General features: G+C 32.1%; 2 protein-coding genes and 1 long non-coding RNA gene across 4 annotated transcripts; all 3 read right to left on the bottom strand.

Moving 5' to 3' along the window:
• Nucleotides 1-228: 228 nt before the first annotated feature.
• Nucleotides 229-1,906, bottom strand: LOC111703653 (zinc finger protein 124). The gene is made up of 2 exons (XM_023475672.1): nucleotides 1,602-1,906; nucleotides 229-1,262 (listed from the first exon to the last, which is right to left on the bottom strand). Exons 1-2 carry the CDS (start codon nucleotides 1,885-1,887, stop codon nucleotides 952-954), a joined length of 597 nt encoding a protein of 198 aa, XP_023331440.1. The 5' UTR covers nucleotides 1,888-1,906; the 3' UTR covers nucleotides 229-951.
• A 2,361-nt stretch (nucleotides 1,907-4,267) lies between these two features.
• LOC111703654 (uncharacterized) lies at nucleotides 4,268-8,727 on the bottom strand. 2 transcript variants are annotated; one of them, XR_002765658.1, is made up of 5 exons: nucleotides 8,491-8,727; nucleotides 7,924-8,267; nucleotides 6,129-6,214; nucleotides 4,990-5,300; nucleotides 4,268-4,486 (listed from the first exon to the last, which is right to left on the bottom strand). It is a non-coding gene; the product is annotated as an uncharacterized LOC111703654 (long non-coding RNA). The 2 variants fall into 2 exon arrangements; XR_002765657.1 differs by lacking the exon at nucleotides 4,268-4,486 and having other exon boundaries at nucleotides 4,888-5,300; nucleotides 8,491-8,716.
• Nucleotides 8,728-9,172: 445 nt separating this feature from the next.
• On the bottom strand, nucleotides 9,173-15,421 carry LOC111703652 (PR domain zinc finger protein 5). Its single transcript, XM_023475671.1, has 9 exons — nucleotides 15,117-15,421; nucleotides 14,227-14,555; nucleotides 13,856-14,017; nucleotides 12,740-12,826; nucleotides 12,021-12,094; nucleotides 11,747-11,835; nucleotides 10,884-11,007; nucleotides 10,651-10,735; nucleotides 9,173-10,220 (listed from the first exon to the last, which is right to left on the bottom strand). The coding sequence occupies exons 1-9, from the start codon at nucleotides 15,400-15,402 to the stop codon at nucleotides 9,336-9,338; spliced, it is 2,121 nt and encodes a 706-aa protein (XP_023331439.1). The 5' UTR covers nucleotides 15,403-15,421; the 3' UTR covers nucleotides 9,173-9,335.
• Nucleotides 15,422-16,230: the final 809 nt, after the last annotated feature.

The raw sequence follows: 16,230 nt of genomic DNA, 5'->3' as shown, positions 1-16,230 counted from the left end.
TATTGAACAATCTTTTCAGAAGAATATTTTTACAAGCAATTGTAGATAGGTATGTTGAATACTGGATGATAACTAGTTTTAGAACTGCAGAAAAAAAAACTTCCAATTTCGATTGATTTACATTTTGAAAAAGAAAATTTTAAATGGTTTCTGATAAGATACCCTTTTAAATTAGAATTTTTTAATTTCTTTCAATTCAATAGATTTATTGTATCAATAAGACAGTTGGAGAATAAAGAATATTCTTTATAAAAACAATTTACATGAAAAATTATAGTTTGAACAACATTAAATCACGAAAAATGTTAAAAACTGAAAGTTTCTTCCCCATAGTGTCCTCATCTGCCATATTAAGCTAATTATAATTAATAATTATTGAAAACCTATGTGGGTTTACACAACTAAGGAAAACATTAACAATCATTATTTCTTTTAATTTCAAACTGATTTTTGAAGAGTGAATAACTAACGATTATGCTTGCTGTTTCCATGTCTCTTAATACCCTGGGCTGTAGTTGAAACATAGTCACAGTGAGGGCATGGGTATTTCACTCCTTCATGTTTATTTTTAACACGAATCTTCAGACTACTTGGTGTAGTTGCAGCATACACACAGTGAGGACAAGGATATCTTACCCCTTCATGTTTAGTTTCAGCATGTTTCTTCAAAACACTTGCAGTGGTTGCCGCATATTCACATTGCAAACAAGGATATCTCACTCCTTCATGTTTAATTTCTACATGTGTCTTCAGTTTACTTGCTGTAGTTGCAAAATAATCACATTGAGCACAGGGATATCTCACTCCTTCATGTTCACGTTCAACGTGCCTTTTAAAATTACCTGCTTTAGTTGCAGCATAATCACATTGCAAACAAGGATATCTCACTCCTTCATGTTTAATATAAACATGTGTCTTCAGTTTACTTGCTGTAGTTGCAAAATAATCACATTAAGCACAGGGATATCTCACTCCTTCATGTTCACTTTCAACATGCCTCTTCAAATTACCTGCTGTAGTTGCAGCATAATAACATTGCGAGCAAGGATATCTTACTCCTTCATGTTTACTTTCAACGTGAATCTTCAAACATCCTGCTGTAGTTGCAGCATAATCACATTGCAAACAAGGATATCTCACTCCTTCATGCTTATTTTCAACATGAGTTTTTAGATGATGAGCTCTGGTTGCAACAAACTCACAATTGTTACAAGGAAATCCTACTTTACTCCTCTTAGTTCTTTTCAGATCTGGTTCAAATCCTTAAGTATTTAATTGTTCACTTGTGCTAAACATTACATATTATATGTTGGATATAAATGAATTATAAACACCAAAACAGCCGAACTGATCCGGCCCAAATTTTGTGGAGACCTCACATTACCCAGGTAAGATTTATGGTTGCTAAAAATTACAAAAATCTGTGTCCAAAAGTTTTTTTGTCAAATTTTGAAAATGGCGAAAAAAATTGTGAAATCTGCAAATGTTATTTTTCTTTTTCTTTTATATTGTACAAAAAGAAGATGCTCACAGTTTTAGCCACAATTAAAAGTAGAATGGCTGAAAAATGGCAGTTTAATTAAAAAATATGATATTCTTACCTACTCTTTGAGTTCTCTCTCTCCGTTCTGTCCTTGGTTCTTCATTCTTCCGTCCTAAGGGCCTTCTAGGTGAAGAACATCGACCTCGTCCTCTTCTTACCGCTCGTCCTCTTCCTCTAGACATATCTCCTTGTTCAGAATTAGATTCAATCTCCTCCTTATCTGCTAGAGTTCTCACTCTCTGTCTTGTCCTTGCTCCGTCATTTATTCTTCTAGATGAAGAACGTCGACCTCGTCCTCTTCCTGTAGACATATCTCTTTCAATCTCCTCCTCATCAGTGATCATGTTGAATATAATATTCTATATTTCTAAAAATATGCAAATTTTTATTTTATAATATATATATATATTACTTTTTATATAAGCTTAGAAAAATTTTCATTGTTCATTTTGAACAATTGTTGGACAGAGTGTTTCATGTCATTCTTCAGTATTACTTTTTATATAAGCTTAGAAAATTTTTTATTGTTCATTTTGAACACTTGTTGGACAGAGTGTTTCATGTCTTAAATTCTTCAGCAGCATTTTCATTAAAATAATTGTGGATTTTTTAACAAAATGATATGGTTTAAAAGTTACATATTCAAGGATGCAGTATTATAGAAAATATCACATTTATTCATAATTTCATAAATTTTATAGTTACAACTTACACGACATACATTTTACATTAAAGATAGCATTTCATTTTTCTCAGAGAACAAAAATATCTGTAAATACAATTTCATTTATGACTATTTATATAAATTTGTTATAAAAATAATAATTATATGGCTCAAAACATTTTTCATTTCAAATAAATCACATATCTACATTCTTAATAAATCATTTAAAAGGAATTTAGTCTTTGGTACAAACTCTAAATTTATAATCCCTATATCTTTGGAACCCAATGTCATACATCTTTGATATTTCAAACTAATAAAAAGAATTTTTAAACAAAATATTTTTTATTTTCGTAGGGATAAATGTTTTTACAGGATTTACATATAATTCACATTGTTTTAAGATTACAAAAGATGGTTTATAAATATATATGGGCTTTAATATCAAAGCAGTTTACATTGTTATTCAGATTTTAGAACAAAAACATTGGTTTATAGGATATACGAGTCTGAAATATTAGCATGGTATCAACATGAGAATAGTTTGTGCATATTAGAATCAGGTTTAGGTTACTCTGTTACTCGAGTGGAAAAGGTGCCACTCTTTCACAACATTTCCTGCTTTAGAAGATAAACTTTAATAAATATTCAGATTTGAGACTAATCCTTAAATCATTTATACTTCAGATTTTAAGCTCAAGTTAGAGCTTACTAATAACGTCAGTTATAGATTATTATAACCGTGCTGGTAGACCTGTTTTTGCTTGTTCAATGGATTTATCCAAAGCCTTTGATGTTGTTTCCTGGATACAGTTATTCGAGGAAGTTGAAGATAGAGAAGTATCTCCAGCTGTTCTGAGAACATTATTATATATATACAGAGGACAAACATACCAGGTACAATGGAACAATAGTGTATCTAGACTTTTTAAAGTTTACAACGGTGTGAAACAAGGAGCAGTTTCCTCTCCTATCCTATTTTGTATATACATGAACAAATTGATATCAAGATTGAGATTTCATGGCAGTGGATGTCAACTAGGAGGAGTTTTCATGGGCATATTTATATACGCAGACGACATTATATTGCTTGCTCCTAGTAGAAACGGTTTACAAAATATGGTGAAGATATGTAAACAATTTGCAAACTTATTTTCAATGAAATTTAGTACTAACAATGTAGTTGAAAGGTCTAAGACTAAGTGTATAATTTTTACAAAATATCCAATCGATACTGTAAACGTTTTGCCCATTTATCTTAATGATGTACCATTACCATATGTTGATCATGTAAAACATCTTGGATGCACGCTACAAACAGATAATTCATTTACTCGTGATATAAATCAGAAACGTGGACAGTTTATTGCTAAAATTCATTACTTTGCAGATTCAACAGTTTTGATTAAATTATATAACCTGTATGCAACGAGTATTTATGGATCCAATTTATGGAATTTATTTTCAAATGATGTGTTCAGAATTTATTCGTCTTGGAACACTGCAGTTAGAATTGTGTTTAAATTACCAAACACTTGTCATAGATATTTTATCGAACCATTATCACAGTCATCTCATTTAATGACCATGTTCTGCAGTAGATTTGTTTCTTTCATTTCTTCATTAGAAAATTCGTCAAAAATTTGTATCAGACTTTTGATAAATCTTTTAAAATTTGATCAAAGGTCAGTAACTGCAAAAAATCTGAGAAATATTGCAGACAAATGCAACAAAGATTTGAATATTATCGACAAACGTATTGTAAAAAATTGTATGATATTTCAAGAAATACCCTTGGAAGAAGAATGGAGGATTCTATTTTTAAATGAATTAATTTCTGCAAAAAACAATAAGATTGTTATCAATGGAGTAGACCAAGCTGAGATTGACGATATTATTAATTTTTTATGCACGACCTAATTACAGTATGATTTTGTTTCTTGTATTTGTATTCATTTTTGATATATACTCTTATAGTTCTTTGTTCTTCTGTTTAATTGTACCAATTATTTAAATTGTGTAGGTTTTCGAAATAAATAAAAAAATAAAATAAAAATTACGTGTTTGATATATTAGCATTTTGTCAACATGGGAAAGTTTGTGCATATTAGAATCCATGTTCGAAAGTTCAGGTTTCAGTTACTCTGTTACTCGAGTGGGAAAAGTCCCACTCTTTCACATTTCACAACATTTCCTGCTTTAAAAGATAGACTTGGCGCCGTCTTCTTCTTTCCAGCTTGGCAGAGAATCCGATCGGTGATGAGTGTGCAGTTCGCAATCTAATATAAAATTTGATCTAACAGAATTCATAGTTTGAAATATCTAAGGTCTACGACATTGGAATCCAAAGATATAGGGTTTAGAAAAGCAGAGTTTGTGGCAAAGACTCAATTCCTTTAGCTTAAAAGTTCTGAATAGTAACCAAAAGTAAAAAAATACAATATTATTTAATTCTCATAAATTTTTAATTTAGAGTTATCCTAAAGTTTTTAAAACAATTTATCATTTTTAACTATTTATCCCTAAAACTCACATTTGAGTTTACAACATGAATGTTGAATTAGAGATCAAGTGTTTATTTTCATTTGCGATTTCTCTGCAAAAGGGACTTGTGCATTTCTTGCTTACAAGAGGCCAAGGAGAAAATAATAGAAATATACTTTTATAAGTCAGAAAAACAACGTTATCTTCCACATTTTTGATTAGATTAAGGCTTCAAGGGTACCATTGTAAATCGGGCATTGCCATCTTTACATCTTTAAACACAAGTAATAGTTCTCACATGAGTACATCTGATCCTCCATAGACGGAGGGACGAAATCCGAGTTCCTATACATATCTGTATCCAGGTGCATCTTAGCACTGGACACTCGTCTTGGACGGAGCAGCGAAGATCTCCACAAAAACAGGGGTAACATCATTCTCTGCAACCCTGGCATTGGTTTCCTTGAGCTCCGGTACTAATCCTACTTCAGGTTCCAGTGTGCTGGTTTCCACTGGTACTGTGAGCTAGTGGAGAACTTGAGATTGTTCCCCATCCTTCTCTTATTCCTCCTCCTCCTCCTCCTCCTCGGAAAGATGGTTGAGAATTCCCTACAATAAGTAAATTTTGATTAACTCATTTATGAACAATTAAAGCATGTTTAGGGCTTTAGATATATTTGCTAGTTACTTAAAAAAGACAATTTAATTACATCTCCAGCTTTAAACCCGCCTAAACAAGTTAAATACAAATAATTTAAAAGGAGCCCAAGTTAATTACAGACAAATTTTGATTTACATAGAAGGGAGATTTCTAAAACTTATTAAAATATGAATTATTTTTTGAGGGACTGTAAGCGTAATTTCAAGTAACCCCCTATTTAAAAAAGGCATGCCCGATTCAAAACATTACCCTTGAAACCTTTTTATGGTCCATAATGTCAAAGATAACAGTTGGTTTTCTAGTTTTAGAAGTGTTAAATTTTGATTATTAATTGTTTTTTCTTTCCAGTAGAAATGTCACTTTTGTAGAGAAACCACAATTGAAAATAATCATTTTTAAAATTAATAACATGGTTTTCTACTTTATACTTGATCAGATAATTTTTTTAAGCTCGGGCATCTTTGAGATTCAGACATGCAACTATACGAATGGAAGGTCATTTTAAATTACGTTTAAAGACCATTTAATGAGACAAAAATGAAACATTGATTGCAAATCTGGTTTAGACCAATTGACAATACAATCAAGGTTTACATTGAATGTTCAAGAAGTCCTTTAGTTCTTGACGACTATCAAAGTTGCATATCATCAGTGCTGAGATCAATTGGGTGTTAACCATTGTAAATTGTTGAAAGCAGCACCTATTGAAGGTCACTCACTCACTCAAAACTTGATTCTCTCTTGCGGTCAGAAATAAAGTGAGTGTTCTGGGTTACCTGAATAGTTTCTCCGAACTCATCTCTGTCAGGATATCGTAGGAGAAGGACATATCCTTGCTCTTGTTCAGGACGTGACTCATCTCCTAGCAGTTATGAGTACAGTTGGAGTTTGTTCAGTCATCAGGTTATAAGAGCCCCAGAAAATTTGAAAAAGTTCAATTTCTCAAAAGCCAAAAAATATGAAAACGGATTAAAGAATTCCTTTTAAATCTAAGAGAAAAGGACAATTTTCTGCTGATTTATGTATGAAAGAGAACTGAAAAACTTAAAATTAAGTCCTGGAAATATTTTGATTTTACTACAGTAGCTTCTTTTTGCTTCATTCTGACAGTGATTATGTGGTATCTGGGAACCACAAATACGTGCAATAAATGATATCTAAAATCTACACTTAATAAGATTTATACAAGTACTTAAACCTGTTTATATCTATTATGTGTGTAACCTGGCATTACAATACTTCAGCTATCTCCATATGTCGAGATAGCTTTATATGTTTAAATGCACGTACATAAATAACACCCTAGTAATAAAATCATTCACATGTACAAGTATATTTATTGATACATTTAATCTTACATTTATAAATGCGTACTTACATATCATGTACATAATAATAATAGCTAAACATAAACCTTAGATCCCTTGGTAATGTTAAGGTTTCCTAGGTTGTTCTATTATAAGATCATTAGAGATGATATTATTGCGTACAGATAAGATCAGTATGTTGATCAAACCTTCTACAATATATTGATCTTCTCTTTTCCAGGTTTGCTGGGTTACACGCTCCTTCATCTTCTGGAGCAGGTCCCATACCTGTCTATACAAGCGAGAGATAATGTCACTCCTGCTTGCACCTGGATAGAGACTGAACTCTCTATCCCAGGCCGCCTCTGTGTCCCACAGTTTATCATCGGGGACCACTAGTGGCTGACCAGAGTTACTGCTTCCCTGCATGGTGGAGTTGAATGCTTGTATCTTCTCCACAATCTCGCCTAGGAAGTTGTACATGTCTTCCATCTCCTCTCGTCCTCCTTCAGCTCCGCCTGCCACAACTTCTACATCTGCTTCTTCATCTGCTGAAGCAGGGACAGTGATGATGGGGGCGTTCCCGCTCACGAAGGGGGTGACGTCTGCTGGATCAACTTCATCTCCATCTAGTTCCAGCTCTCCAACAACAGCATGGTTCCTTATTATGTTGGGAACCTGGTTCATCTTCTTCAATGTAGATCTCGTCCACAAGGATACTCTCTGTAAGCTTTCTGTGCGCTATATGTAGCACAGGTCCCTGGACGGCTATGTGCAGTGTGACTTGTGTCTACGCTGCAGCGGTCCGGGATGTACTGACTCATCTGGCTTCCTGTTGGATTCAAGGGACTGTTTGCTCATATACCAAACAATCCGGAATACAACAATTAGCCAACATATGAATTTGTAATATATTTTCTAAAACGTAAATAAATTCATCCTGAATTGTACATAAATAAATTACCTTGGTATACATAGACTTGTTAAAAACATCTTTCATCTGTTCCATGAGAATAGGTTAAACAAACTCAACCATAAATCAATATGATTAATAATGTAATAATATAGAATTGCATAAACTTTTCTTAAAAAGACAGTGACTCCCTCCCCCTTAAAAAAAACCTTGTAATGGAATTTGTAACATTTCATTTTTATGTAATACTTAAATAAATACATATGTATCTACATGACGTAAAAAATCAAAAATATTATTAACTTTGGGGCAGTTTAAAAACTTAGGTTTCCGAAGAAAATCTCATGTTACCTAATTCGTCTGCGTGCTTTCTTCTTTCTCGTAAATGTTAGATGTTAAGACAACATACACAATCTGGTTCTCAGTAAAGTTAATAGATCTGCTTTCTCTTTTCTTAGGAGTATCTTTAGATCTTTCTTTCCAGCATCAGAGATCTTCTTCATAGACTTTCCAGCATTAGAGATCTTCTTCATAGACTTTTCAGCATCAGAGATCTTCTTCATAGACTTTCCAGCATCAGAGATCTTCTTCATAGACTTTCCAGCATCAGAGATCTTCTTCATAGACTTTCCAGCAGTTTTTATTTTCTTGGATTTCCTTGTATTCTTTATCGGTTTAATAGTGTTAGTAGATTCCTATTAATACAATAATTAATGTAAGAATAGAACATTTTAGGTTTAATTTAGTTTTCTAATTGGAAAATCAGCAACTTTTGAAATTAAAATGCAAAATTGGAAAATCAGCAATTTCTAAAATAAATATGAAAAATTAAAAAATCAGAAACTTTAGAAATTAATTTGCAAATAACATACATAATATATATCGTGGGGTTTTAACAGGATAAAAATGTTGTTTTACCTGGTCTGACTCTGTGGATGAATCTGATCCTGAACCATAACTAGACACCTTAACATGGTTCCTTTTCTTTTAGAAAACATACTTTCAGTAACATTTTAGTTTTCAATCTAGTTTTCAAAATGTCTGTGCCCAAATATGTTAGTTTGTTAACCAAAATAATTTAGAGTTTTCTTTTCAGCAGTGCTTTGGGTCCGCATCCATTGAATCCGCAAAATTTAAAATTTCTGTATCCAAAAACTGCAAAAAAAAACATTTATACTCTCAAACTCCAAATCTGAACGGTTGAAAAGAGAGATTATAAAAATGTCCTGATCTTTGTATGGTTCATAAACTTTAGCATAAAAAAGAAGTAAAATAATTTGACAACTATGCTCTGTTATACCAAATCTGAATCCAGCGGATCAAAATTAAATGGAACCTTAGCACTGATTAAGAGTGAAACTATTTCATCGAGAATATCAAATCCTTTATGCACTAGCAAAAATGTACACAGCAGTAAATTATAAGCAACATTTGTATAAGAAGAAATATAATCCTTGTAAGATGATCTCCCTGTACATCTCCAGCTTGTCCTCAATGAGAAGGCTGGTGGGTCCCAACCTCAAGGGTTTCCCTTGCCTTGTTTTATTTCTCGTATGCAATCCCTCAACGACCTTCATATTTTCTGAAAATATTTGAAAAAATTATAAAAATTGACATAAATGACATTACGAGAAAAAAATAACAGATGAAGGAAAATAAACTTGTAATTAAACACCACTAAGGTAAAGTATAAAGTGATGGTGGTTCAGCTGGGTCAGACTATGATGACCCAGGGCTGTGGCTAGGTAGGATAGAACAGTAGTTCAGATTTGCTTGTTCAAGGCTAATCCGATTGAGCTATTATGTAAATTGTTAAAGTGACGCTGTAGCTCAATTGTTGTCATGAACTTCTTCTTACATTTGCTACACTCTTCTGGATGGTTCCGATCATAGTCTTTCTGTTCTAGATCCCAGTGCTTTGGGTGTTTACTCTTCACATGGGATTCTAGGTGTTTACTTTGTGTACAACCATAATCACAGTACTTGCAGTTGAAGGAGTATTTTCTCAGATGAACAGAATTTATGTGGGTATATAAACTAGATTTTTGTGTTGCTTCATACTCACACTGCAAACAGGGATATTTGATTCTATCATGAACGGTTTTCATGTGAGTGATTCGAGAACTAGAATGTCCAAAACGTCGATCACAAATGGTGCACTTAAAGGGCTTCACTAAATCATGCACCATGCTAATATGTCTTGTTAGGTCACTAATTTGATTGAATCTCTTTCCACAAAGCGAACATATAAAATCTTGAATTCTTTGGTGGATGGTTTTGACATGACGCATGAGGTTGAACTTAATAGAAAAACTCATTTCACACTGTGAACACGGGAATGTTGAATTTCGATGAGTCTTCATTTTGTGTCGATTGAACTTACTTCTTGAACTAAACACCTCCCCACACTCAGGACAATTAAACTCGCCGTGAATACTATATTCATGATGTTTCAAGCTCTTCTCGGATAAACATTTTTTATTGCAAATGTGACAAGTTAGAACAGAGGTGGATTCCTTCTTCTTTTTAGTTTTACATGAACTAAGATGGGAGTCAAGCATGTCCTGGGAAATAAACCCTACTCTACAATAGAGACAAGAAAATATTTCACAACTCCAGTCTTCAACACCCTTGAACTTAAACAGAGCCTGAAAATACTGTTTTTAATCCAAAAATCTAAACTTTTTTCGATAAACTACTTGTTCACAGTTTACCCATTAAACAATTGTTTTTAAAGAGAAAAATAAAAAATAAATATTTCTCATTCTAAATTTTACAAAACCATCTTTCAACCCTGAATCAGGTTAAAATAAACTTTAACCCTGTTAAATTATCATGAAATTGTAATTTTATTTGCTGATTGAAGTTTAGAAGTGGGAGGTTGCCTTTATATCTGAGTTGGAGACATCCCAAATTAGAAATACAAGAAAACCACATTGGAAAATAAGGTGAACATATAAATGTTAATGACTATTAACCCCCCCCTCCCCCTCCCCGCCACAGTTAACAACATGATTTTATATTAAATCCTTAATTACCACTCAACTAGATAAAATTAAATATAAATAAGAAACTGACCTTAAGATCTATTTTCAGAGCCTCGGCATAATTCTTCCCATAGAACATAAGCAATTCTACATCTGAAGGAACATCCTTAATGGCCCTAAAGAAATAAAATTTGGGCTGTTAATTATGTTCTCAGACGCTCCTTAAATTAAGACTGGATCGAGATAAGAATTTTTAAGATCACAAAGTTTAATTACAATCCCTTTAAAATGACGTAAAGCAAAGCACATGAATATAATTCTTACATGTAAAAGATGTTATTCTCGTACTGGAGTGCAACCATGTTGGTCTCAAATTCAGACTCTGAGCAGTTGACAAAAGCTAGAGGATTAATTGTTGCATCAGGATTTTTGCCAGCATCAATACCTTCTAAATATATATTCATTTCTTCTCTTAACAATTCTAGATTTTAAATGTTGCTTTTAAGGTAGCAATTTTTTGTATACATTGTTTAAAGGTGAATTTTTTTTGTCAGTATTGTTGGCTTTCCAGAAGATCTTGTTATCCACATTTTTCTTCTCAATTTCGTCATGCAACCTGATGGTGTAAACCTTTGACATTTCAAATTTTATCTAGGAGAATTTGTAGTTTGAAATATCTGAGGTCTCAGACATTAGGTCACAAAGATATGGGTATTAAAAAATCAGAGTTTCTGGTAAGAACTCAATTCCTTTAGCGAATTGTGTTAATTTTACTTTTAAAAACAATATATGCCAACATAAAAGTATATAAGAGAAAAGGCGAAAAACTTATGTTTAATGGTTCAAAAAGTGATCTTAAGTCAAAGCTTGCTGGGATAAGGACCAAACTGTTAAATATATAAATCCATTGTCATAATTAATAAAGCATCAAGAAAGACATTTTTAACATTAACCATTAAAACACATGTCATGTTCTGCCCTGAATGATAAAATATTAAGGCTGATCGAGGGGTACAATAAACTAGAATAAGATTGTCTAATGAGCATGGACAAAAGCACAAATGTTTCCATTAACTTAAATATAAATTTAAAAATATATCAAATAATGCAGTAGGTTTTCTTTATGCTTGAAAAATGTATTAACTGATAATTTCAGGAATTTAAATATTCAACATTTAAAAGTTTACCTATGACTTTAGTCCTTGTTGCATTCATAATATCCCATATGTAACCTGAATTAGATTCCTGCCTCTTCAATACACTGATAGGAATCCTCCTTAGAAATAAATATATTAAGTGACAAAGGTTTATAACGTTTATTAAGAATTATTAAATATATTATTTTCAGAGAAACTATTTCTTCAGGAAGAGGAAATTCTTATTTAACCTGGGTTCTCAAAACAAACATTAACAAATTAGTTAATTTAATATAAATAGTGGTAGTATAAATATTTTTCTTACTTTCCTAGGAAAGGTCCTAAAATAGAACCTTTCAGGATAGGTTCACCATCATTCCAAAGTCCATTTCCGGCTTCCTAAATTTATTATAGATTAAAGATCAAGCAATGAATTTTGATCCAACTAGCTCTCTGAATTAATTAAGGTTTAGTAAATTGAAATTTAGTCCATCTCACTTTAATTAATTTAAGATAAGTATTGAACTTTGATCCAACTAGCTCTCTGAATTAATTAAGGTTTAGTAAATTGAAATTTAGTCCATCTTACTTTAATCAATTAAAGATCAAGCATTGAACTTTGATCCAACTATCTTTCTGAATAAATTGATTAAGGTTTAGTAAATTGAAATTTAGTCCATCTCACTTTTATCAATTAAAGATCAAGCATTGAACTTTGATCCAACTATCTTTCTGAATAAATTAATTAGGGTTTAGTAAATTGAAATTTAGTCCATCTCACTTTAATCAATTAAAGATTCAGCATTGAACATTGATCCAACTAGCTCTCTGAAATAATTAAGATTTATCTCACTTTAATCAATTAAAGATTAAGCATTGAACATTGATCCAACTAGCTCTCTGAAATAATTAAGATTTTATCTCACTTTAATCAATTAAAGATCAAGCATTGAACATTGATCCAACTATCTCTCTGAATTAATTAAGATTTTAGTATATAAGGGTGTAAATACTTAACTCTTAAGTTTCGGGCCCTATATTTACCTTTTTATTGGAAGGATCTACTTTCAAGGTACAATCCTGATAACTGATTTTCTTATGATGAATCACACAGCCACCAGGCTTTTCTTTCTAGAACAAAGGAAAAATAACATATCTATACTTTAGTTAATCCTAAAAATACTTTGCATGAAACATAATGTTGATACAATAAACATTTTGATTATTTGTTAAATACTTCTTTTCTTATACTTAATGTATTTATATATTTATAAATATAGTATGCACTAAATATATAGCTTGGGAACCCAACTTTACCTGCAGTTTTCCCTATGAAAGTCAACCCACTAAATTTATAACTTTAAAACCATACTATGAAAATTTCCGTGGTTCTCTCACGTTCCCCATTCAAAATTTGAGGCAATCAGTCCTGGGGTTCTTGACATCAAAATAAACCATCAAACAAGGGCATAGATGTCATTTAATCCTCACTGCAAATATTATCCTTATTTCTTTGTTTTTCAACATTAGCTTTAGACCTCAATATTTAATATCTTTACCCTTAACAAAAATACAAGATCAAATCTAAAAATGTTACACAAATGTTTATAATTATAAAGCATAAGTTTGTTTCAAAAACCATCAAATAAGAATGGTTACAAATACTCGATTCATTTTGTGAATTTTTGCTCGCTGTCATGCATTATTTCAATTCCCGCGTTAAGTGTTGGGTAAAATATGATGTTTGTTTGTATCCATAACACGTCAAATCAGCTGATCCCATCAGGTCAGCGTTTATTTGTAAATTTATTTCACCCCAGGGAAGGTTTATCGCCGGTAAATGTAGAATTCTTTATTTAAGTTCATTCAATTTAAGCAGAAAAATCTGAGAAATTTTCATTAATGTATAAAGAGAATGACTGCTAGAAAAGCAAAAATTGTTCTGCCCACACTTTTTTATTTGACCAACCTTGACAGTTTTTAATTACTTTAGGAATTGAATATCCCTATAAAGTAGCAACCAAATGTAGCAGACCTTATATATTTCAATTCTGTTAGATCAAATAATATAAGTTAGAAATATCAAATGTTGTTACCATCAGGTTGCAATGATATAGGGATTAGCAAATTTAAGATGTAGCAGAGACTTAATTCCTTTACCTCACATTGGTAACAAAACACAAACTGGTAGGGCAGCAGTTTTTCTGATCTTGTGACGACAAAACCTCTTTTCTTCATTTCAGATTTCTTCTTCTTCTTTCCTAGATTCTTCTTCCGTGTTCTTATTCCTTTCTTCATGTTAGATTCTTCCATCTCATAATCCTAAATATAAATAATTTTGTTTGGAAACCTTGTATTAGATAAAATATGTATTAGACAAGATATAAAAACCCCTGTATTAAATAACCTTTAATAAACCCTTGTATTAAACACCATATTAATTAGTACGTTGTACTAGACAACATAAAATTAAGACCTTAATAAGTATATATTCTTTATTAAAAGTAAAGTAAGAAACTCAGCATATTTACCGTATCCTGATTATTCTCTTGGAGTAGTGGGCCAGGAACTAGATCAAGATCTTCATCATCTTGATCATTGTAGTTGATCGTTCTTTTGCGTCTAGAATTCCTACTTTGACCAGGTGCTATAGTACGATCTTCAGGTAGATCTTCATTTAGACGTCTAGATCTTCTAGATGGATTATGATCATCAGGGAGATTATTAATCTGTGCACAGTTTCCTGTAGATCTCTGGCGTGTAGATCTTCTAGATGGAATATGATCATCAGGGAGATTATTAATCTGTGCGCAGTTCCTTTCAGATCTCTGACGTCTAGATCTCCTGCTTGGACTAGGTTCTAAACAAAACAAAAAACATTATTTAATAAATACATCCATGAATAAGTTGTTATATTATTGTCAGCGCTCATACATGGTCAATATTAGAACATATGTGTTTTATATCTTAATATCATGGAACATTTATAGAAAGTTTCTAATGGATTTTTAAAATATTCCTCTTGAGCTTCTAGGAAATACCTTTTGAATTTCTAGGACTTTCTAAGTTGAGTAGGATGACTTTAATATGAATCAATATATAGTTTATACTCTGCTTGTCTGTTTTTCTGTCCGTTTATATCCAATACACATTAAAACAGCTGAACTGATCTGGCCCAAATTTTGTGGAGGCATCACATGACCCAGGGAAGAATTATGGTTGGTAAGAATTACAAAAATCTGTGTCCAAAAGTTTTTATTTTTATAAATTTTGAAAATGGCGAAAAAATTGTCAAATCTACAAACTTTATTTTTCTTTTTCTTTTATATTGTATAAAAAGAAGATGCTCACAGTTTTAGCCACAATTAAAAGTAGAATGGCTGAAAAATGGCAGTTTAATTAAAAAATATGATATTCTTACCTACTCTTTGAGTTCTCTCTCTCCGTTCTGTCCTTGGTTCTTCATTCTTCCGTCCTAAGGGCCTTCTAGGTGAAGAACATCGACCTCGTCCTCTTCTTACCGCTCGTCCTCTTCCTCTAGACATATCTCCTTGTTCAGAATTAGATTCAATCTCCTCCTTATCTGCTAGAGTTCTCACTCTCTGTCTTGTCCTTGCTCCGTCATTTATTCTTCTAGATGAAGAACGTCGACCTCGTCCTCTTCCTGTAGACATATCTCTTTCAATCTCCTCCTCATCAGTGATCATGTTGAATATAATATTCTATATTTCTAAAAATATGCAAATTTTTATTTTATAATATATATATATATTACTTTTTATATAAGCTTAGAAAAATTTTCATTGTTCATTTTGAACAATTGTTGGACAGAGTGTTTCATGTCATTCTTCAGCAGCATGATTTTCATTAAAATAATTGTGGATTTTTTAACAAAAAGATTTGGTTTGAAAGTTACATATTCAAGGATGCAGTATTATAGAAAATATCACATTAATTCATAATTTCATAAATTTTATAGTTACAACTTACACGACATACATTTCACATTGATCATAGAAGTTGATACTATGAATTCTGTTCTGTGTCTAGAGTTATTCTTTTATTCCTTTCTTTTCTTCTGAAAGCAGTGTCAAAGTCTTTTCCAATACACACATTTCTTTATAAAGGGATTGTAAGCTGTAGAACGTACCACAATTGACAATTTAATTAAACATATTTAGATATATTATGTCACATTTCTGATTATCTTTCTAAAACCTCGGTCTTGCTCTGGAGGGAGAGACGGTTCGTCCCAGTCTCCAAATTCTCCTTCTCCTCCTCCATCTTGTTCCGGAGAAGGTATATTTCCTTGGTTAGATCATTCCTCTTTGTGAGAGTTATTTTCGTCTTTTTCTGTGGACGGACTATACTCTGACTTTTCTGTGGACGGACTATACTCTGACTTTTCTGTGGACGGACTATACTCTGACTTTTCTGTGGACGGACTATACTCGGACTTTTCAAAAATACAGTTTCCGCTTCATTTTCCAGGCAGGGGTGTTTATCAGATCATTTATGTCATTACTAGCAACTCA

The sequence above is a fragment of the Eurytemora carolleeae genome, unplaced genomic scaffold (assembly GCF_000591075.1).
Source record: "Eurytemora carolleeae unplaced genomic scaffold, Eaff_2.0 scaffold566, whole genome shotgun sequence".
In the NCBI taxonomy this organism is placed as follows: domain Eukaryota; kingdom Metazoa; phylum Arthropoda; class Copepoda; order Calanoida; family Temoridae; genus Eurytemora; species Eurytemora carolleeae.
This window is presented reverse-complemented; position numbering and strand designations above follow the sequence as displayed.

Excerpts from the sequence above, each read along its gene's own strand:
- LOC111703653 (XM_023475672.1), bottom strand. The coding sequence starts at position 1,887 with ATGATCACTGATGAGGAGGAGATTGAAAGAGATATGTCTACAGGAAGA. Across the intron at positions 1,263-1,601 it reads AGAGAGAACTCAAAGAGTAG|GATTTGAACCAGATCTGAAA; the intron begins GTAAGAATATCA and ends TAAATACTTAAG.
- LOC111703652 (XM_023475671.1), bottom strand. The coding sequence starts at position 15,402 with ATGATCACTGATGAGGAGGAGATTGAAAGAGATATGTCTACAGGAAGA. Across the intron at positions 14,556-15,116 it reads AGAGAGAACTCAAAGAGTAG|AACCTAGTCCAAGCAGGAGA; the intron begins GTAAGAATATCA and ends TGTTTTGTTTAG. Across the intron at positions 12,827-13,855 it reads TGTTTTGTTACCAATGTGAG|AAAGAAAAGCCTGGTGGCTG; the intron begins GTAAAGGAATTA and ends CCTTTGTTCTAG.